Source organism: Girardinichthys multiradiatus, chromosome X, assembly GCF_021462225.1.
Source record: "Girardinichthys multiradiatus isolate DD_20200921_A chromosome X, DD_fGirMul_XY1, whole genome shotgun sequence".
Lineage (NCBI taxonomy): Eukaryota > Metazoa > Chordata > Actinopteri > Cyprinodontiformes > Goodeidae > Girardinichthys > Girardinichthys multiradiatus.
The window spans coordinates 26057046-26081419 of NC_061817.1; the positions used below are offsets into that span (position 1 = coordinate 26057046).

Consider the following 24374-nt stretch of genomic DNA (forward strand, 5'->3'; position numbering starts at 1 on the left):
ATTGGCGTTTCGAGTTACTATGGCGACGTAATTAACGAAAAACCGAGCCCAAAAATCCCATAGGAATGAATGGAGTCAGGGGCGGAAGAAATCCTCAAAATTCACTGTTTTTGAGGCTCTGCTGTATCGCCATACTTTCACCTAGAAACACAGTTTGACTTTCAGTTTGTAGGAAAATCCGACGGCTCTTCAGAAGTGAAAACGGTTTGTTGATAACTGCTACGGTTTCTCTAAAATTAGACTCCAAGCGACACAAAGTTTGCGAGAAAATCACACTCTTAACAGTGGAGATGGCAGTTACTAGAGTGTAGAAAGAGGGGATTTTTTACAGGAAAAATGAGTTTCAACTGGCACTCACGGCCACAAATTTCGCTCTACAGCCACAATTTTCGGTCAGATTGTAGGGCCGGGCCTCTGCTTTCACACAATAATTTCAAAATTGTTCTAAGTCTCATAGATTTCTGTCAAACACCCCTCGATCGCCAAGAGTCAGTAGATTTCTGTAGGCCTTCTCCCATGTATTTTCAATGAGAGCTTGACCTGTAATCCATGAGTGACACCATTTCTTTCAAAAATCATATTTTATACTGTGAATGACATAGAGCTATGAAAATATCCATGATTGGGGACGAGGGACAGCTGTCGCCCACAGTTTAAAAATTTTCAAATACCATGTACGGATTCCGAGATATTAGACTTTGTTCGGGAGCATGTTCAGGCATTTTTGCCTTTTTCTCCATTTTCCCTTACTTTTCACCCAGTGTTGTGTCTTTATTATTATATTTTCAACAAAAATGTGTTAATATTCTCGATCCCCTGTCCGTTCTGATAAAAACGGTCCAAGAATGACATCGATCGCCCCTACGGTTTCAGAGTTATGGCCAGTTGTTCGGGAGCATGCGCCTCCATGTTATAAAGCCTAGACCAGGGAGACAGAGAGAGAGGTGCTGCGTGAGTGAGAAACAGCAGGTGTCAAGTTACACTGACGCTCTTTGCTGATTGGCTGATTCATTCCTCACTGTTCTATTTATAGCTCTGTGTATCTCCTACTGTATATGTCTGGATGTGATTCTGTCTTTCTTTCTGCCTCTCTGTGTCTCACACTGGGACACACACCCACACACACTCACACACACACTCACACACAGACACACCCCACACACACATGCATGGATTACTATCTTTCTGAGGACTTTGCATTGACTTTCATTGATATTCATTCATTTCTATGGCTTAAACCTGACCTGACACCTAACCCTTTGACCAGCTTCATAGGGGGCAAGTACATGGCGGCCATGTTGTGTGGGGAACTTAAACAGCATGTACTGCTGTTCCAACACCCAGACAACAGTGATTGACCCTAAAGGTCAATTTCTTTCATCAACCCTCCATGCTTACTAATGATTATTTAAAGCTTATAATAACATACACAATGGTTTTACAATAGCAAGCATGTTCTATATAACTAATAGAAATAACCCAGACCTGAAAGGACAACCATGCTGATTTTCAAAATAAGACAAATCTGCTCTATAAAATAAAACCCTTTAAACAATAGATGATTGCAGGAGTGGGCTTCACACTACTGTTGGAGCTCCCCCAGTATTGGAAATAGGACCATGTTGGCCTTTTAAAATAAAGCCTACTGAAACTTTCAAAATAAAAGCCTCAACCCCCCATAGTTACTATGGATTTTGTGAGCTCACAAGAGCATAGAAAAGGATTTTGAAATAGCAAGCGGGTTCTATTTAACCAATGCAACTAACCCAGACCTGAAAGGACACCCATACTAGGTTTTCAGAATAAGACAAAACATGCTCTACAAAATAAAAGCCTTTACACTTTAAACAATAGATCATTGCAGAACTGGGCATTACACTACTGTTGGAGTTCAGCCAGGTGTTGGAAATGGGACTATGCTTGAAATATGGGTTACTGAAACTTTCAAAATAAAAGCCTCAACCCCCCATAGTTACTATGGATTTTGTGAGCTCACAAGAGCATAGAAAATGATTTTTAAATAGCAATCGGGTTCTATTTAACCAATGCAACTAACCCAGACCTGAAAGTACAACCATGCTGGACTTTCAAAATAAGACAAAACATGCTCTACAAAATAAAAGCCTTTGCATTTTAAACAATAGATCATTTCAGGACTGGGCTTCACACTAATGTTGGAGCTCACCCAGTGTTGCCCATTTAAAATAAGGCTTACTGAAAATTTCAAAATAAAAGCCTCAGTCTTCCAGAGTTACTAGTCATATTTTAAGCTGATAATAGCATAGACAATGATTTAAATAAAAAATAGCTAGCTCTGGTCGGAGCAAAACGCACCAAGAGGCAGGCCCCGTCTAAATTTCTTCCGAAATTTTCTAGTTGGGGCCTGCCATAGCATTGCATAGGAGAGCAGTGCATTGCGAAGCAATGCACTGCCTCCCATGCAATGCATGGCAGGCACCTATTACTATTCACCTCTAAACTGGCTCTTTATTTATTTATTTTTCTTCCGTCAAAATTAATGCGGCCCGAACCGCTGCGTGCACCCCCACAATATATACATCAAAACGACCGGCTCGGTCCCGTGAGGTGTGCTATTACTTTTATTGGCGTTTCGAGTTACTATGGCGACGTAATTAACGAAAAACCGAGCCCGAAAAATCCCATAGGAATGAATGGAGTCAGGGGCGGAAGAAATCCTCAAAATTCACTGTTTTTGAGGCTCTGCTGTATCGCCATACTTTCACCTAGAAACACAGTTTGACTTTCAGTTTGTAGGAAAATCCGTCCGGCTCTTCAGAAGTGAAAACGGTTTGTTGATAACTGCTACGGTTTCTCTAAAATTAGACTCCAAGCGACACAAAGTTTGAGAGAAAATCACACTCTTTACAGTGGAGATGGCAGTTACTAGAGTGTAGAAAGAGGGGATTTTTTTACAGGAAAAATGAGTTTCAACTGGCCCTCACGGCCACAAATTTCGCTCTACAGCCACAATTTTCGGTCAGATTGTAGGGCCGGGCCTCTGCTTTCACACAATAATTTCAAAATTGTTCTAAGTCTCATAGATTTCTGTCAAACACCCCTCGATCGCCAAGAGTCAGTAGATTTCTGTAGGCCTTCTCCCATGTATTTTCAATGAGAGCTTGACCTGTAATCCATGAGTGACACCATTTCTTTCAAAATCATATTTTATACTGTGAATGACATAGAGCTATGAAAATATCCATGATTGGGGACGAGGGACAGCTGTCGCCCACAGTTTAAAAAATTTTCAAATACCATGTACGGATTCCGAGATATTAGACTTTGTTCGGGAGCATGTTCAGGCATTTTTGCCTTTTTCTCCATTTTCCCTTACTTTTCACCCAGTGTTGTGTCTTTATTATTATATTTTCAACAATAAAGGATGAATATTCTCGATCCCCTGTCCGTTCTGATAAAAACGGTCCAAGAATGACATCGATCGCCCCTACGGTTTCAGAGTTATGGCCAGTTGTTCGGGAGCATGCGCCTCCATGTTATAAAGCCTAGACCAGGGGAGACAGAGAGAGAGGTGCTGCGTGAGTGAGAAACAGCAGGTGTCAAGTTACACTGACGCTCTTTGCTGATTGGCTGATTCATTCCTCACTGTTCTATTTATAGCTCTGTGTATCTCCTACTGTATATGTCTGGATGTGATTCTGTCTTTCTTTCTGCCTCTCTGTGTCTCACACTGGGACACACACCCACACACACACCCACACACCACACACACCACACACAGACACACACCCACACACACACATGCATGGATTACTATCTTTCTGAGGACTTTGCATTGACTTTCATTGATATTCATTCATTTCTATGGCTTAAACCTGACCTGACACCTAACCCTTTGACCAGCTTCATAGGGGGGCAACTACATGGCGGCCATGTTGTGTGGGGAACTTAAACAGCATGTACTGCTGTTCCAACACCCAGACAACAGTGATTGACCCTAAAGGTCAATTTCTTTCATACACCCTCCATGCTTACTAATGATTATTTAAAGCTTATAATAACATACACAATGGTTTTAGAATAGCAAGCATGTTCTATATAACTAATAGAAATAACCCAGACCTGAAAGGACAACCATGCTTGATTTTCAAAATAAGACAAATCTGCTCTATAAAATAAAAGCCTTTAAACAATAGATGATTGCAGGAGTGGGCTTCACACTACTGTTGGAGCTCCCCCAGTATTGGAAATAGGACCATGTTGGCCTTTTAAAATAAAGCCTACTGAAACTTTCAAAATAAAAGCCTCAACCCCCCATAGTTACTATGGATTTTGTGAGCTCACAAGAGCATAGAAAAGGATTTTTAAATAGCAAGCGGGTTCTATTTAACCAATGCAACTAACCCAGACCTGAAAGGACACCCATACTAGGTTTTCAGAATAAGACAAAACATGCTCTACAAAATAAAAGCCTTTACACTTTAAACAATAGATCATTGCAGAACTGGGCATTACACTACTGTTGGAGTTCAGCCAGGTGTTGGAAATGGGACTATGCTTGAAATATGGGTTACTGAAACTTTCAAAATAAAAGCCTCAACCCCCCATAGTTACTATGGATTTTGTGAGCTGCACAAGAGCATAGAAAATGATTTTTAAATAGCAATCGGGTTCTATTTAATCAATGCAACTAACCCAGACCTGAAGGGACAACCATGCTGGACTTTCAAAATAAGACAAAACATGCTCTACAAAATAAAAGCCTTTGCATTTTAAACAATAGATCTTTTCAGGACTGGGCTTCACACTATGTTGGAGCTCACCCAGTGTTGGCCTTTTAAAATAAGGCTTACTGAAAATTTCAAAATAAAAGCCTCAGTCTTCCAGAGTTACTAGTCATATTTTAAGCTGATAATAGCATAGACAATGAAATAAAAAAAAAATAGCAAGCTCTGGTCGGAGCAAAACGCACCAAGAGGCAGGCCCCGTCTAAATTTCTTCCGAAATTTTCTAGTTGGGGCCTGCCATAGCAATTGCATAGGAGAGCAGTGCATTGCTGCGAAGCAATGCATGCACTGCCTCCCATGCAATGCATGGCAGGCACCTATTACTATTCACCTCTAAACTGGTCTCTTTATTTATTTATTTATTTATTTTTCTTCCGTCAAAATTAATGCGGCCCGAACCGCTGCGTGCACCCCCACAATATATACATCAAAACGACCGGCTCGGTCCCGTGAGGTGTGCTATTACTTTTATTGGCGTTTCGAGTTACTATGGCGACGTAATTAACGAAAAACCGAGCCCCAAAATCCCATAGGAATGAATGGAGTCAGGGGCGGAAGAAATCCTCAAAATTCACTGTTTTTGAGGCTCTACTGTATCGCCATACTTTCACCTAGAAAAACAGTTTGACTTTCAGTTTGTAGGAAAATCCGCCGGCTCTTCAGAAGTGAAAACGGTTTGTTGATAACTGCTACGGTTTCTCTAAAATTAGACTCCAAGCGACACAAAGTTTGAGAGAAAATCACACTCTTAACAGTGGAGATGGCAGTTACTAGAGTGTAGAAAGAGGGGATTTTTTTCAGGAAAAATGAGTTTCAACTGGCACTCACGGCCACAAATTTCGCTCTACAGCCACAATTTTCGGTCAGATTGTAGGGCCGGGCCTCTGCTTTCACACAATAATTTCAAAATTGTTCTAAGTCTCATAGATTTCTGTCAAAACACCCTCGATCGCCAAGAGTCAGTAGATTTCTGTAGGCCTTCTCCCATGTATTTTCAATGAGAGCTTGACCTGTAATCCATGAGTGACACCATTTCTTTCAATAATCATATTTTATACTGTGAATGACATAGAGCTATGAAAATATCCATGATTGGGGACGAGGGACAGCTGTCGCCCACAGTTTAAAAAATTTTCAAATACCATGTACGGATTCCGAGATATTAGACTTTGTTCGGGAGCATGTTCAGGCATTTTTGCCTTTTTCTCCATTTTCCCTTACTTTTCACCCAGTGTTGTGTCTTTATTATTATATTTTCACTAATAAAGGATGAATATTAATGTTCCCCTGTCCGTTCTGATAAAAACGGTCCAAGAATGACATCGATCGCCCCTACGGTTTCAGAGTTATGGCCAGTTGTTCGGGAGCATGCGCCTCCATGTTATAAAGCCTAGACCAGGGGAGACAGAGAGAGAGGTGCTGCGTGAGTGAGAAACAGCAGGTGTCAAGTTACACTGACGCTCTTTGCTGATTGGCTGATTCATTCCTCACTGTTCTATTTATAGCTCTGTGTATCTCCTACTGTATATGTCTGGATGGGATTCTGTCTTTCTTTCTGCCTCTCTGTGTCTCACACTGGGACACACACCCACACACACACACACACACACACCACACACACCCACACACACACACACACACACACACACACACACAGACACACACACACACACACACACACCCACACACACCCACACACACACACACACCCACACACCACACACAGACACACACACACACACACACACACACACTCACACACAGACACACACACACACACACTCACACACAGACACACACACACACACACACACACACTCACACACAGACACACACACACACACACACACACACACCCACACACACTCACACACAGACACACACACCCACACACAGACACACACCCACACCCACACACACACAGACACACACCCACACACAGACACACACCCACACCCACACACACACAGACACACACACACACCCACACCCACACACACACACACACACACACACCCACACACACTCACACACAGACACACACACCCACACACACTCACACACAGACACACACACCCACACACACTCACACACACACACAGACACAGACACACACACACCCACAGACAAACACAGACACACACACACCCACACCACAGACCACCCACACAGACACAGACACACCACACACCCACACTCAGACACACACCCACACACACACAGACACACACACACACACACACAGACACACCACACACACAGACACACAGACACAGACACACACACACCCCACTCAGACACACACCCACACCACACACACACACACACCCACACACACACAAACACACCCACACACAGACAAACACCCACACACACACACCAGACACCCACACACACACACACACAGACACACACACACACATACATTGATTACTATCTTTGTGAGGAATTCCCTTTATTCTCTTCATTTCTATGGCTTAAACATGACACTACCACTAACTCTTTCCCAGCGGGACACACACAAACACCCACCCACACACACACACGCAGACAAGCACACACACAGACACACACCCACACACACATGCATGGATTACTATCTTTCTGAGGACTTTGCATTGACTTTCATTGATTTTCAGTCATTTCTATGGCTTAAACCTGACCTGACCCCCTTTGACCAGCTTCATAGGAGGCAACTACATGGCGGACATTTTGTGCATGTACTGCTGTTCCAACATCCAGACAACAGTGATTGACCCTAAAGGTCAATTTCTTTCATCAAGCCTCCATGCTTACTAATGATTATTTAAAGCTTATAATAACATACACAATGGTTTTAGAATAGCAAGCATGTTCTATATAACTAATAGAAATAACCCAGACCTGACAGGAGAACCATGCTGGATTTTCAAAATAAGACAAAACATGCTCTACAAAATAATTGCCTTTAATTTTAAACTATAGAAAATTGCAGGACTGGTCTTGACACTAATGTTTGAGCTCAGTCAGTGTTGAAAATAGGACAGTGTTGGCCTTTTAAAATAAAGCTAACTGAAACTTTCAAAATAAAAGCCTCAATCTTTAATAATAACTAGTGATTGTACAAAAGAAGAAGAAAAATATTTCATTTTTCAAAAATTTTTATGTAAGCTTGTATTGCTTTCGATTGCCAAGGATCTGTTCAGACTACTGTTTTGAGTAAATCCTGCTGAATCAATGGGGCAGACATGAAGTTCGAAGGCCTGAGCAGTCAATCACACAGCTGTTGGGTCTCATTCATTACCAAAGCAACAGAACACAGCTGCCAGTGAACTTAAGTTTCCTCTGACAAAGAGTGGCTCTGAGCATGACCTTAGGCCAGAAGCTGCCATGACTGATCACATTCAAGCCAGCCATAACTGACAACTACACTGGACTTTCAAAATAAGACAGTGGCCTTTTAAAATTAATCTATAAATAAAACCCTCAATGTTCCATAGCTACTGTAGACCTTTTAAGTTAAAAAACAATTGTATATTAGAAGGAGGTGAAGGTTCCATTTGACTAATAAGATTAAAACAACATTTATTGGTAACCAAACTGGAATTTCAAAATAAGGCCTACACATACTCTACAAAAGAAAAGCCTTTTTATTTTACACTGAACATCATTGCATGCAGTCACTGTCAGTGTACCAGCTTCTACTTAAAATTTTAGTCTTGATAAAAGCCCTGTCTCTAACACACAGACACAGCGACACACTATGACATCGACTCTCACAGAGACAGAGCAGTGGAGAGGAACCCATTGACCTCTGATCCACACAACAGAGACTTTAAAAAAAATCTACATTCATATGAGTGTCAGCAACATTTTATTTCCATTTGGGATCAATAAAGTATTTTTGATTTGGAACTGAATTTGAATTAAATGGCCAGGAGAACCAGTAGAGAGAAAGATCCAGTTCGATGGTTTTGTTTAGGTGAGCTCTGTGTTAGTTTTACAGTTAGCTGCATCACATTCACACACATTCATATGCAAGAATTGAATTAAATGCCCATGAGAACAGTAGAGAGAAAGATCCAGTTCGATGGTTTTGTTTAGGTGAGCTCTGTGTTAGCTTTACAATTAGCTGCATCACATTCACACACATTCATATGCAGCATGACTTTTGGTCTCCAAAAGATGAATCTAATAGGCACAATGGATTTTATTTTGGGTCTGTATGGACACATTCACAACTTTTTTGATCCTTTTATCACAATAGAACCAACACACAGACAACTGTTGGTTGTTCAAAGGTCTTTATGTGTCTTAATGATCAAACATGAGGCTGACTCACATACAAATTATTTTTTCATAATATAGCAGACACTCAAATACAACTCCATGCATTGTTAGCACAAAAAGCCCCCCCTAGCCCCAGCCCTAATAAATCACTGCAGCACCTCAGCTGATTGACTGCGTTCTGAGACCGGAGTTTGCCTAGGCAAGTTTAACTGAGAAATAATATTTATGATTCTGGTATCCTTCAAGAGGATGAAAGTAACAATCAGTAATTGGAGCTGATATTTCTGCATGGATTAAAAAGAGGAGCACACTGTTAATTACAAACTACAAATCTACATTTAAAATAAGTACAGAGCATCAGTTTTGTAGGAGATCCATTAAATACCAGAAGCATTTAGGTGTGATTTTAGACCATGTAATGTTGTACTCATGTCTGTGACGTCATGAGCTCTAGCTGGGTAAACACACTGGCTCAATCTATAAAAAAAATACGTTTTTTTTTTCGTTTTTATAATGTTTTAAAGTTTATTTATTTCCTATAAAGATTTTATTACAGTTTATTTAATTTTAAAATTAGTTTTTTGAAAAGTTAAATCCATCAACAACTTTACAGCCCTGACAGATGTCGCTCTCTGATTGGCTGATGCTGCGCTATGTCCCGGTCAAGCTTCTGGAATCTTCCCAGATGTCGCTCTCTGATTGGCTGATGCTGCGCTATGTCCCGGTCAAGCTTCTGGAATCTTCCCCCTTCTGAGTCTGCTCCGGTCTAGGTAAGACGTCTGTGTGTTTTCTCTGTAAAATATCGTGTTTAGCTGCTTTATCACGGTGAAATATGATTTAAAATGGTTAGGATTGTTAAACCTGATGCGTGTTTATATAAAGCTAGTGACTTTTTATAGGTTTTGTTGTCAAGAAAAGTTCGTTTTTGGCTTGTATATATGCTAACTGGATAGCATCTCACTGTTATCATTGCGAGTCTGCTCCGGTCTAGGTAACACTTCTTTGTCCTTTCTCTGTAAAATATCGTGTTTAGCTGCTTTATCACGGTGAAATATGATTTAAAATGGTTAGGATTGTTAAACCTGATGCGTGTTTATATAAAGCTAGTGACTTTTTATAGGTTTTGTTGTCAAGAAAAGTTCGTTTTTGGCTTGTATATATGCTAACTGGATAGCATCTCACTGTTATCATTGCGAGTCTGCTCCGGTCTAGGTAACACTTCTTTGTCCTTTCTCTGTAAAATATCGTGTTTAGCTGCTTTATCACGGTGAAATATGATTTAATATGGTTAGGATTGTTAAACCTGATGCGTGTTTATATAAAGCTAGTGAGTTTTTATAGGTTTTGTTGTCACTAAACGTTCGGTTTTGGCTTGTATATATGCTAGCTTTTGATAGCATCTAATTGTTTGCTTTGTATTTGATTTACATAAACACAGTAAGGTATAGAATAAAGGCAAGGGCTTTTATTAATATTCTCTATGGAGTTCATATTTTTGGTGGGGTTTAAAGTGAATTGCTGAGGTATAATGAGGTAAAAAAAAAAAACGATCTTAAATCAGTCCCTGTTTACTCCTCAGATAGTGTGCTGTGTCTCAAAGGAGCTCTGCATGTCCTGAAAAGCTCCAACATGTTTTGGGGAGATTTACCCATCTACTTTATAAAGCTATTTTGCTCTCATATGTCCGTTTACATGTTTTTGCCCAAACTGGACTGCTGCTGGTCCAACATATAAAATATATCGTTGTTTGAGCTTTCATTGTGTCTGCAATTCCTTTGTTGAGCCACCATGTGTTACAAACCAGCACAAACATGCGTTGTTTACTGTCTGCTCTGCAGTGAAGCTTTGTTTCTGATGGTGAAAACGTGGATCAATGTAATGCTGGTTCTGTCTGTGTGGAACTGCACATTAGTAGAAGAGACGGATCTAAATAGTTTTATGCTGATATTATTTTAACAATAAAGACAGAAATGTATCACTGAAGTATTAAGTTTGTTGCTATTTTATCACAGAGATCATGAGGAATATTTTTAATCAACCATATGACTACTTGTAATTTGCTGCCTGATTGTTTGCAACTCTTCATATCTGTTGACATTTATTATACTATGTTGACTTGCCATTCAGTATTTGTTCCATATTGTTTCATTTGCCTTTTATTCAGTTATCATATTTTATCAATTAAGATGGACTTGATATACATTTAAGAACAAATTCAACATGTTACAGCTGTGTTTGGTTATTTTAATTAGCTCCTACAGTGAAAGATCTTGATAATTTGGTTAAACTTTATTTTTTGTTTACACAACAAAATCATAACTTTGTTTTTGTTTTGCATTCTTTTAAATACTACTAATGACCAGGGTTATGAAATGTGTTGATGTTTGAACATCATATTGGTACTTTAAGAGCATTAATGAGCAATTTTGAGCTTTAGCCCTGGTTTTAAATATATTTTGGAACTGAATATTTTGAATAACATTGTTTTTAATGGATATTTTTTTTGCTTTTCATTACAGCTTTTCACTTGTGCGAGACGTTGCGATTTGGAAGTTTTCCAGTGCTGCCAGCTGTGATCTTCACCTGTGCTTCACTACACCCACCTTCAATCATCTACACTACTGTTACATCTCAATCAGAAAACAACACACTGACTAGATAAACATATTCAGACACAACAGACATTTATTTTCATAGCTACACATAATATTCACTAACACACACACTTTCACTCACACACACACACATTCACTCACTATCTTCCCACAAACACTGTTTCATTCATTTGGAACATATTTAAATACATTTTACAGTTTGTATTTTCTCTGTTGCTTTGATCTAGATAACCGGTTTTTTCTCCCCCAGTTTTCTTCTGTTTTTCTCTCTGTCTGCCAGGATGCCACGCAAGGGACGACGCTCTGAGGCCGCCAAGAAGAGATGGAGGACCCTGGACCAGGAGGACCTGCAGAGCAGCCAGCCGGACGTCGCCAAGGTATCTTGAGTTATAAATCGTAATAGTTTATTTTTTTCCTAGTATAACAGTAGTTGTTGGTACTTTTGTGCTTTCAACATGGTTGTAATTATCCCTGTGTTTGCAGCCCAGGACATCCCCACCCACCGCGCAGGCTTGGACCCCCACCCAGTCTCCGGAGAAGAAGGTAAAGCTGTAGTTTACTGTTCAGTAACTAAGTTTTGGATCATTTGTTTGGTTTTATTTAGTCATTGAATTTTTATTTGTTCTCAGATGTCCCGACTGCTGGAGTCCCCGGGCCAGGTGGTTTGCCAGGAGGAGCCCCGTAGGCCATTGACCTCTCTTGTGTCACGTATGTACATTAAGTTATTTTGTAGAATATGTTCAATTCTAAATTCAGTGATATTTGATTTTGAACTGTATGTTTGTCTCTCTATAGGCCGTGGGACGGGGCGTCGCCATCGCGTCGTGAAGTGGCCGTTTTCCCCTGTGACTTACCGTAGTCACAAGTTGGTCCTGCCAGCCGCGGTCCCGGAGAAGAGGGTATGTTGTTTCTGTCCCACCTTATACTTCATTCTCAGTGTGCACTGAAAACCTAATCATATCACGTTCATCTTTTTTCTTTATTTCTTTTTCAGTTTGTTCTTTTGGTTGGTGACTCTCATCTGCGTGCTTACGTTGATGAGTTTGTCTCCATGCCAGAGGGCAACCTCTCCTTTGGGTTTCTTGCAACCCCCGGGGCCTCGGCGGACGAGTTGAGGCGTGAGGTGCTGGGAGCAGTTCTGCCTCGGACCCCCGAGGTAGTCTGTCTTCTGGCACCCGGCAACAACTTGGAAGCCAGAAGGACCGTGCAGCAGTCGGGCGCGGACTTCGAGGGGCTGCTGCTCGCCGTCGGCAACCTCTGCCCTAACGTAAGTCTAATATTCACTGAATTTGTTCAAAAAAAAAAAAATATATATATATATATATATAAATGTATGTTAATTTGTGTTATTTACTTTGATTCAATCATACAGGTGGTTGTTGTGGACTTTCCTCCACGTCTCACCGTGGAGGAAGACCACCAACAGCTGCTCCGGCAGGAGTACCACCGTGTGGCTGCTCGGAGAAGTAAGTGATGTTACACAATTTATTTTTATACTGACATTTTAGTTTGTGGAATTGGGTAATGTTCCTAATGTGTTCTCAGCTCACTGCCAATTAAAGTTGGAATTAACACAAAATTAGTGAAAAACAGAGTAGTGCTAGGTGTCTCTCTATCATTAAATCACTACAGTGTTAGTCTGAGCGGCATTAAGAATGACTGTTGTCTTCCTCTCTCCTTCAGATGTTCGCTACCTCTCGGTAGTTGAACATTTCCCGCGGAGCTGCTTGGACATGTGGAGCAGGGATGGCGTAAGTTGAATTTTTATATTTGTTGCTATCAAAATGTTACTAGTGCTTAATGTTCATGATTGAATGTGTTATTTGACTTGTGTGTTGCAGGTTCACCTGAGCGACCATCCTGGGATGGAGGTCCTTGCTCAGTTGCTGTGGGATGCGTCCTACACGCAACTTGAGTTAAGTGCACCGACATCTCCAGCTCCACCTCCTGCTCCTGTGACGCCTCCTTCCCCCGTGGTGAGACGTTCCCCCCCTAGGCCTCCGCCTCCTGCTCCTGTGACGCCTCCTTCCCCCGTGGTGAGACGTTCCCCCCCCAGGCTGGTTGTGGTCGGCGAGGTTCCAGCTCCGCGTCCTTCGGACCCTTTCGCTTGGACTGTTGTCCGTGGTGGCCAGAGGGTAAGTAATGCATACTTGATTTTTTAATAAAACGTAAGCATTGTTTTAGGGAATGTGTAAGCATTGTAAATCTTCTAATCAATACAGACGTCGCGCCAGGTCCAGAGGGGTGATGGCTCTCCACACATCACTGGGAGGATGGTTGACCAACAGGTACGTTTTGCTTCACCTCAAATCTGAACATTGTGTGTTCCCTCAGTGAAGGAATGAAAACATTTTAAGCATTTTTATTTTCTATTTTAAAGGGAGACCTGCTGGACTCGACCATTCCCCCGAATCCTGTGTGGTTCAGCCCAACGGTGCTGGAGGAGATGGACCTGATCGTTCCTGCGTCTGGCCGTGACGCTCCGTTACCGACACGTGCTCTGAAGGGGAAGAAGGTATTTTTGGATGCTCATTTTAAATTTGATGTGCTACAAATGGTCTGTCAGTCATTTCATTGCATTTGTTTTGTCTTTTATTTAGAAAGCCAGTGTGAGACGTCGTCCACGACCCGATCCCTCCAAGCCGAGACCGGAGGAGCTGCAGGTCTGAAACTATTTTAACCTTTGATCTATCATTACAGAAAGGATTTCAAACTGTTTTCTGTGTTTTAAAGTTGAATAGTAGTGGATGTAAGTTGTTTTAAATTATATTTGCAACAGAACATGTTGTAGACAGAGCCTAAATCACAGATACCTCAAGATGTTTGGTGCATCTTCTGTACTTTCCACTAAACTCAAAGCTCCTGTTGATTTCAGGTGGAGGGAGCTCCGACTGAGAGGACCAGGCCAGCCCGTCGCCAGCCCAGGAGAGCCGCCCCCACGTTGGAGGTTGACGCCCCCGCCGAGTCCTCTCCCGCGCCTCTGGAGGACCATGTCAGGGATGACAGCTGCCAGGTAACTTTCATGAATAATCTACTGTTGTAATGTCAAATATTTTAAATATGTAAATACTGGAAACTAAACTTTATTAACCTTTTAAACGGCGGCACCAAAATCAACAAAAACTACTGAAGCCGGTGTTGTGAGACACTTGCCTGGTTTCTGGTACAGAAAGCATTTCAAACTGTTTTCTGTGTTTTAAAGTAGTTTCAATAGTTGAATAGTAGTGGATGTAAGTTGTCTTAAATTATTTAAAATATATTTGCAACAGAGCCTAAATCAGAGACCTCAAGATATAGAGTTGTGTGCATCTTCTGTACTTTCCACCAACTTTAAAGCTCCTCTTGATTTCAGGTGGAGGGAGCTCCGACTGAGAGGTACCAGGCCAGCCCGTCGCCAGCCCAGGAGAGCCACCCCCACGTTGGAGGTTGATGCCCCCGCCAAGTCCTCTCCCGCGCCTCTGGAGGACCATGTCAGGGATGACAGCTGCCAGGTAACTTTCATGAATAATCTACTGTTGTAATGTCAAATATTTTGAATATCTACATCCTGGAAACTAAACTTGACCTGTTAACAGTTTTTGTTTAATACAGTTGTATATTTTTAATTTGTTAACTTATGAGCCAAAAAATGTATGTAAAAATGCTAAATTTATGCCATTTTCTGATTATGATTCAGGCTTCTTCGTTGGAACCCTGTGCCAGCGGTCCGCCTGTCCAGACTGTGAGGGCCACACATTGCCAGGCTGACTACAGATACGGTACATTTTCCCGTAATCACCAGTGTACCTGTATGGCTCTGACATTTTTAGCGTACCACAGTGAGGGGTTGCAGTGTGACACAGTCTTACTTGACAGAGTACTTGAGCAAGGAGATGCACTTTATGTTGGCATTAAACAGCAGCTCATGTTGGACGGTAGATTTGTTGATAATCACTTGACAGTTGAAGAGATGCCCCAACAAGTACTGACAGACGGGAACATCTACTCTGTACACACAACGGGTGTCAGAGTTGGTCGTGTTTTGTGTCAGAATGATAGCCCTCAAAGGTCACGGCCAATGGGATTTCCTCTTGCCTCACAACTAGAGTGTCTGTCTGAAAATGTCACCCATGCTTTTCTTTTGGTGACTCCTGAGTGCATTGCAGTTTTCCGGGACAGAGACGGTAGGTTTGGAGTTTTTGATTCTCACTCCAGAAACTCAGCAGGCCTGCCCCATCCTAACGGAACTGCAGTGGTCATGACCTTTAGCAACCTAACGCTCATGGTTGAACATCTGTACAAACTCTTTCAGAACCGTGGCCCCAATGCCACGTATGAGTTTGTACCAGTATCGTTTGTCAGCGACGACATTGGTGATGCCCCTCCTCCGGCCTTGAGCAATCTGAATATTTCACCTGGATCCACACAAGCAAGCCCAGGTGCTAAGAAATCAGAGAGCGCTTCTGATGAAGAGGATGAAGAGGAAATGCCAGCTTGGCTTGTTGAAGTTGGCCACATATTAGAGGAAACTGTCCCAACGATGCCAGATGTGTCCAAATTGCCAAAAGCCAGGAGAATAAAAGTAAGAGACAGGGTCAAAGCACAGCTGGGACAGGATGTAGTTAAAAAAATGAAACAAAGAACATCTGAGAAAGAAAAATATGATACATCGCCTACATATAAGGTAAAAAAACTACGGGCAATGAAACAAGCATATCTTCTTCAACATGCAGAGAGGAAGATCCAGTTAACTGCTAGATACAAGCGTGATGTTGCTTACCGAAGGAGACTAATGGAATATGTGAAGAAAAGATACAGCAACGATCCCAACTACAAAGCCAGACAGAAAGCATTTATGAAGAAGTATATGAAGGAAAGATACAGCAACGATCCCAACTTCACAGCCAGACAAAAAACATTTATGAAGAACTATATAAAGGAAAGGTACAGCAACGAACCCAACTTCACAGCCAGACAAAAAACATTTATGAAGAACTATATAAAGGAAAGGTACAGCAACGAACCCAACTTCACAGCCAGACAAAAAACATTTATGAAGAACTATATAAAGGAAAGGTACAGCAACGATCCCAACTTCACAGCCAGACAGAAAAGACTTATGAGGATGTATATGAAGAAAATGTACAGCAAGTTACAGTTCCGGGTGCAACATAATAAAAAATGTGCTGTCAACAGGAGACTAAGGCTATCAAAGAAGACACTTCCTCAAAATACAATGCTGCAGTGTGCAATGAGAATCAGGCGAAAATACAGAAGGACTTTAGGCTTTCTCCAAGGAACTCCACAGCCTCTGATCAGCAACGAAATGAAAGCTGCAATTCTGAAATTTCAAGAGAAAATTCAACTTGGACCCACACATGTCTGCACGGTTTGTCACAGAGCTCTTTTCCCGAGTCAAGTCAAGCATTGTAACAGAGCCAAATATACCAAGAACATTCGTGTGGAGGCCGAATGCCTGACAGGTACGTATGTTCACATGTGTGACTCTGCATGCTCCGCCCCGTGTTCTGTACCCAAAGAGAGGACTCAGGAGTGGATCTGCTACACATGTGACAGCTACGTAACCAGAGGAAAGATGCCATCAATCGCTGCTGCCAATCACCTGGACCTGGCACCGATTCCCACAGAGCTTTCCCTATTGAATGTACTTGAGAGGCAATTAATTGCAAAAATACTGCCTTTTGCCAAGATTGTTTCATTGCCCAAAGGACAGCAGAGAGCAATTCATGGAGCTGTTGTTTGTGTACCTTCGGAAATGGAAACAATCGTGAACTGTCTTCCCAGGCCCAGCACAGAAGCACAGCTTTTACAGGTTAAGCTGAAGAGGAAAATTAAATACAAAGGATACCAATACTTTTACACAGTAAACATGGAAAATGTTTTGGCTGCACTCAGAAAGCTTAAAGAGACCCACCCGGATTACAAGGATGTAAATATAAATGAAAGTGCAACATTTGAGGATTTCCAGGACGACCAACCTGTTGAGGAATCAGAAACCCAAGCAGAGGATGCAGTCACAGACCAACCTGACCACATAGGGGAAGAACATCAGGCTCTTCGACCGGGTCTGATCTTGGACACTTGTATGCAGCCACCTGACATAGCACAGGAAGTGCTCTCCTATGGAGATGGAATTTTTAGTGTCGCTCCCGCCCAAGGAAACAAACCCGTTGGCTTCTTTACTGTTCCAAGGCTGGAAGCCAAGGCTTTTCCTGTGCAGTTCCCCACTGGCCAAAACACGTTAGACGAAGCCAGACGAGTTATACTGTCACCAAGTATGTATTTCAATGTCAGGCTTTTCTCTGTAGACACTCGATTTGCCAAAGACCAGAGTTATCTTTTCTTTGCTCAGTTTGTTACTGAGACTCATATGGCCAACAACAGCATGTCAATTCAGTCAAGAAAAGGCAAAGCCAGGAGCAAAGAAGGACAAAACATTTCCAGCAAGATGCTACAGGACAAAGAAGAGTTAGAAAAACTCATCCAAAATAAAGAGGCCACTCGTTTTATGCAACCCCTAAGAGGAACTCCAGCTTATTGGGAGAAAGGTTTGCGCGATTTGCACGCCATGGTGAGGCAGCTGGGAAAGCCAACCTTCTTTTGTACCTTCTCTGCTGCTGAAATGAGATGGCCGGAAGTCATTGAGGCCATCAAAGCTCAACACGGAGAGCAGGTCAACTTCTCAGAGCTCGACTGGAACACCAAGTGTGACATTCTTAGGAGCAACCCTGTTACTGTGATGAGAATGTTCTCCAAGAGGGTGGATGCTCTCTTCACAGATCTCATTTTGTCCCCTGCGCAGCCCATCGGACCAGTTGAGGATTACTTTTATCGTGTGGAATTTCAAGCAAGGGGTTCCCCGCATATACATTCTGTGATATGGATTAAGGATGCACCTGAGATGGAGGACCCCTCATGTTGTGACCAAGTCATCAATTTCATCGACCGTTACATATCCTGTCAGTTGCCCGATGAAACCACAGACCCTGAGCTCCACAAAATTGTAACGGAGGTTCAAATGCACAGCAAAAAGCATTCCAAATCATGCAAGAAAGGAAATGTGCAATGCAGATTTGGATTTCCCAAACTACCCATGGACCGCACCAGAATCACAGCCCCTCTCTTATTCGACTTTGAAAATGATTGTGATGAAAAAGCTAAGCAATCCAGACAAAAGGATGGCCAGAAGAAGTCCAGAAAATCGAAGCCAATAATCATCTCAAACCAACAAAGAGAAGCAAAGAGGAAGCTGAAATCAATAAGGGATTTGCTCATGGATCAAAAATCTTCTTTCAAGGATTTGCCAGAATTACTCCAGGCTTGTAAGATGACCAAAGAAGAATACAACCACTATGTGGATGCTCTGACTTCTGGAATGGTAGTGATGATGAAGCGTGATCCCAAAGACAGCTGGGTGAATGGATACAACCCGGATCTCCTGCGTGCTTGGAATGCTAACATGGACATTCAGTATGTGATCGATGAGTACAGCTGTATTGAGTACATGATGTCCTACATAGCCAAGCCAGAGCATGAAATGGCGCAGTTCCTCAAATCCGTTGTGGAGGATCTAAAGAAGTCCGATGTCAACCAACGGGACGAGATGAAAAAGATCATGCAGGCCTATTCAAAACAGAGAGAAGTTAGCGCTCAAGAGTCAGTAGCCCGTACATGTAGTCTACCCCTTAAAAAGTCATCACGCAGTGTCATTTTTATCCAAACTGATGAAGACTGTGTGAAAATGAGCCTTCCCATGAGCAAACTGATAAACATGGCCCCAGATGAAGAGAATGTTTGGATGACAGGATTGCCTGAAAAATATCTCAACAGACCTGAAACGTTAGAATTTCAACACATGTGCCTGGCGGAATTTGTGTCGGAATACAGGGTCCTTTATGGAAAACAAATTGAAGGACCAAATGCAATCCCCCTCCTAAATGATGCCGGATACATCCAGAAGAGAACAATGGGCAAACCAGCAGTTATCAGATTTACCCGTTTCTCAGAGAAGAAAACACCAGAAAAGTTTTACAGACGGCTTCTGAAGTTGTACTTTCCACACAGAAGAGATGAGGACCTGAAAAATGAGGAACACACAACTTACAAAGCCTTTTACGACAATGGACTCTGTGGTAGCTGGCAAGTTAAACAGTACGTTGAGTGGAACCGCAAAAGATACGAAGGTGAAGGAAAGAAAATCGACAAGATTATGGAAGAACTGACAAAGCAAGGACCGGTTCGCAATGCTTGGAACACTTTTGCTCCTGAAGTTGAGTTGGACCGTTTGGAATGCGTAGCGGAGCGACCCTCAATCGATGAAAGTGAAGAACAAGACCCTGTCCCAGAATACCAAGTTGATGTCAACAGTGGAGCCATGCCAGCAATCGAAATACCCAAATTGAGCCCTGATTTTATTAGACAAATGTACCGTAGTTTAAATGAGACTCAAGCTTCCATGTTTTACGCCATTCGCCATTGGTGTCTGCAACGTGTCTGGGGTCAAAATCCAGACCCGTTTTTTTATTTTTTGACTGGAGGGGCGGGCTGTGGCAAGTCTCATGTTATCAAATGTGTTTACCAGGAAGCAACCAAGCTCTTGCGCCAGCTTCCCAGATTTCGCGATATTGGTGACATGTCTCAGCCCACGGTACTCCTCACAGCTTTTACTGGAACTGCAGCTTACAACATCTCAGGCAAGACTTTACATTCAGTTTTGAAGCTACCCAAAAGCTTAAAGCCACCATACAAAGGACTTGGAAATACACTGGATGAAGTGAGAGCCGTTCTTTCCAATGTAGAAATCTTAATCATTGATGAAATCTCCATGATCTCCAAAGACTTGTTTTCATATGTCCACTGGAGATTTCAACAAATCAAGGGAAACACAAGACCATTTGGAGGGATTTCTGTTTTGGCTGTGGGAGATTTCTACCAGCTGCCACCAGTGGGAGGAGCAAAACCTCTTTGTGTCACTGAGGCCGGCGTCCTTGATATCTGGAACGAAAATTTCCACATGGTCAGTCTGACGGAAATCATGCGACAGAAAGACGACAGAGCATTTGCGGAGCTCCTGAACCGGATTAGAGTTAAAGGGAAAGCAGATTTACTCAGCGACGGCGACAGATCTCTCTTAACACAAACTATTACCGACCCCAAAGAGTGTCCAATGGACGTGCTGCATGTTTTTGCCACAAACAAAGAGGTGGACGCTCACAATGCAGCAGTTGTGGCTTCTTTATCAACAGTAATAGTTGATGTTCAGGCAGAGGACTACAAGAGGGATACAAAAACAGGAAACATGACAAATCTAGGTAGCCTGCGTCAAAGCCAAGAAACGAGATTTGCCTGACAATCTACAAGTCGGATTGGGAATCAGAGTCATGATCATAAGAAACCTGAACGTAGAGGATGGTCTTGTCAATGGAACCTTTGGCACTATTGCAGATATCATCACCAGGACTAAAGATGGAAACAGAACCGTGAAATTAATAGGACTGAAACTGGATAGTCCCACAGCTGGCCACACCAAAAAAATCAAAGGGAAACCAGACAACTTTGTTTACATCGAGAGATTTGAGGAACAAACCAGCATAAAAGGAGTTGTTCGACATCAGTTTCCAATCAAGTTGGCGTTTGGATGTACAGCACACAAAGTACAAGGGATGACCATGAAGTCTGCAGTTGTTTCTTTGAAGAGAGTTTTTGAACACGGAATGGCATACGTCGCCCTCAGTCGCACAACTTCTCTGGAAGGACTTAAAATCATTGATTTGGACGAGAATAAGATCTACGCCGATGAAAATATCAGAGCAGCTATGGATTCGATGAGAACAGCATCGTTCTCAAACGCCAGACCCCTCTTGAATTTTCAATCACGTCATCAAAGTGCAACTTTAAGAATTATTCATCACAACGTCGAAGGTCTCATCTCTCATTCTGAGGACATGAAACACCATCATGAACTCAGATTGGCAGATATTTTATGCCTTACCGAGACTCATTTATTTGGATCTTCTGCTCCAGCTTGTTGCCAAATGGAGGGTTATTGTTTCTTTTCACGCAACAGACATGTTTCTTATTCCAACCGAGTGGACATGTCTACCAAAGAGGGGGGAGGAGTCGCCACTTACTGCAGGAGTCTTCTACAACCCCAGGAGCGGAGATACTTTCACAATGTTACCGATCTCGAATACAACGTTGTGAAAGTGGATGCGCCGATCACAGCCCTCATTGCCACGGTTTACAGGCCACCAAGTTATGATCTAGCTACGTTTTTGACAAACATGGAAAATCTTTTGGATGGCCTGAATTCAATGGATATTCAGCCAGTTGTGGTATTGGGAGACTTCAACGAGGACCTCCTCTCTCCGGGGAAAAAAGCAATCAAGGAGTTGTTTGGAAGCAAAGGATTTACTCAACTCATCTCGGATCCAACAACGGAAAGGCAGACTCTCATTGACCACATTTACATTTCTCAGCCAGAATATTGTGTTCAGTCAGGTGTGTTGCAGACTTATTACAGTTACCACAACCCTGTATATTGCATTTTGGCTTCATTTTCAGCTGCATCTTCACCATGACTTGAGAGGAGGGCTGGGAAACAAATTACACTAGGACAATAGTCCTGTCATTTTTAATGGTACTCCATCTTAGGTAAAAACACCAAAGTGAGAACAAATAATCAGAATCAAATGTCCTCAATGATTCGCTTGGATACTGGAAATCCAGTTGATGTATTTAAAGGGTAATAAGAATAACGGTGTCGGCTGACGGCCTGTACAGGTCCAGTAACGGCTGTGAAGCTTATTGCTCATGAATACTTCAACTTGAGATGACCACAGTACTCCATTTGAGGCACCGAGTGGTCACCTAGGATACCCCTGGGATATTGTAAGAAAGTGAATGTATTTAACAGCTAATAAGAATAGCGGTGTCGGCTGACGGCCTGTACAGGTCCAGTAACGGCTGTGAAGCTTATTACTCTTGAATACAGCTACTTCAGACGACCACAGTACTCCATTTGAGGCACCGAGTGGTCACCTAGGATACCCCTGGGATATTGTAAGAAAGTGAATGTATTTAACAGGTAATAAGAATAGCGGTGTCGGCTGACGGCCTGTACAGGTCCAGTAACGGCTGTGAAGCTTATTACTCTTGAATACAGCTACTTCAGACGACCACTGAACTAATTTGGAGACCAGTGCATTTTTGAAACATTTTATTTAACTCCCCTAGAGAACCTGCTAGAGCTCTCTAGTATTCTTTTTATTTTCCTTTTTTGGTTTTCTTTCTGATCATGAGCCAATGCTCCAGTCTGATGGAGCAGTTTTTTCCACACTATGGACATTCTCCACTCCGCTCTGTTTGCTTGGCCATTATGTTAATTTGCTTTGAGTGGAAAGAACCGTTTTTTGCCCAGTTTTAGTAAGTTTTTGCAGGCTTGAGAGCATGCAACGCACGGCATGACTCATGAGGGTTCCAAGAAGAGATGGAGGAAGCTGGACCTGGTCGATTTGCAGAGCGGCCCATCATACGTCACCAAGGTATCCAAAATCTAGCTGATGATACACTATGAACCTAAAAAGTATTTTGTATGTTGCAATTATAGTAGCTGTTGGTAAAAGTTCAAATATAACATGAATCTCATGATTGTAATTATTCATGTATCCATGCTTTTAGCGCAGGACACCCCAACCCACCTGGCAGCCTTGATCTTCCAAGCAGTCTACGGAGAAAAAGATATGGCTTTCATTTTGCTTTTCATTAACTGAGCTTAGGATAAGTTATTTTCTGTGCTTTTCTCATTGAAGTAATTTGTGTCTCTTTATGTCAAGGTTTCTGGACTCCGTGCCCCATGACCAGGTATGTCCACGACATGTTCAGGGTAATTTGCAACAACACAATGAAGTTGTGATTGTACATTTTTCTCAAAACTTACTGCAGTTGCAACATAGACCCCTCCTGGGTCACCTACGTAGTTAGAAATCTGCATGTTCATGATTTTAAATGATGATGATTTTTCTTAAGGCTTGAAAGTTTTATCTTGATGTCTGTGTTTCTTTCAACATGCCGTGGGACGGGTCATCGCCATCAACAACTTGACCAACAGCTGGAGCGTCAACGAGGCGGGAGCAAACATCAAGCATTTGCGGCACACAGTCTGCAACCTCTGGACTTATGTAAGCTTAATTTCCACTGCATTTGTTAATTATCAAATAAATCAAAAAATGTACCATGTATATTAATGTTTTATTTATTTCAATTGAATTTTACAGGTGGCTATTTTCAACTTTCCTCCACTTCTCACCATGAAGGCTCTGATGTGAAGCAGCAGATCACATCCCAACAGGAAACTAAAGTGTCTCAAGTCAAAGAGCTTCAAAAGAAACTATAGCAGGAGATCACTGAGCTGAACTAATTACATGTATTGCTTTGTCAGACCAAATGTTATTGTTCAAATCCATTCTGAAGGAAACTAATTGTAATGTTTGTCATCGCTAAGGACTTCAGTCATTTCAATTGTTAGGATTAATTGGAATGTATGAACCTGACCGTTGTGAAGTGCCTTGAGACAACATGTGTTGTGAATTGGCGCTATATCAATAAAACTGAATTGAATTGAATTATCTGAAGTATCAAGAAGTGGATTTACTTGTGTAAATTACCATTAAAACTCATGGTACAAACGCATCCTGATTCAGAAAGTTTTTATTTCCTCATCAAC

General features: G+C 42.0%; 2 protein-coding genes and 1 long non-coding RNA gene across 3 annotated transcripts in view; 2 read left to right on the forward strand and 1 right to left on the reverse strand.

Annotated features, from left to right (window-relative positions):
• LOC124862877 (potassium channel subfamily T member 2) overlaps positions 1 to 24374 on the reverse strand; it is a 98593-nt gene that overhangs the window by 13250 nt on the left and 60969 nt on the right. The gene's annotated exons all lie outside the window — the stretch shown is intronic.
• LOC124862868 lies at positions 8987 to 23375 on the forward strand. The gene is made up of 16 exons (XM_047357048.1): positions 8987 to 9805; positions 11555 to 12027; positions 12134 to 12193; positions 12280 to 12358; positions 12446 to 12549; positions 12645 to 12917; positions 13023 to 13116; positions 13334 to 13401; positions 13492 to 13785; positions 13873 to 13938; positions 14031 to 14165; positions 14251 to 14313; positions 14526 to 14663; positions 15327 to 20459; positions 22029 to 23193; positions 23330 to 23375. Exons 2-15 carry the CDS (start codon positions 11932 to 11934, stop codon positions 22107 to 22109), a joined length of 6684 nt encoding a protein of 2227 aa, XP_047213004.1. The 5' UTR covers positions 8987 to 9805; positions 11555 to 11931; the 3' UTR covers positions 22110 to 23193; positions 23330 to 23375.
• LOC124862917 lies at positions 23541 to 24340 on the forward strand. Its single transcript, XR_007037024.1, has 2 exons — positions 23541 to 23829; positions 23926 to 24340. It is a non-coding gene; the product is annotated as an uncharacterized LOC124862917 (long non-coding RNA).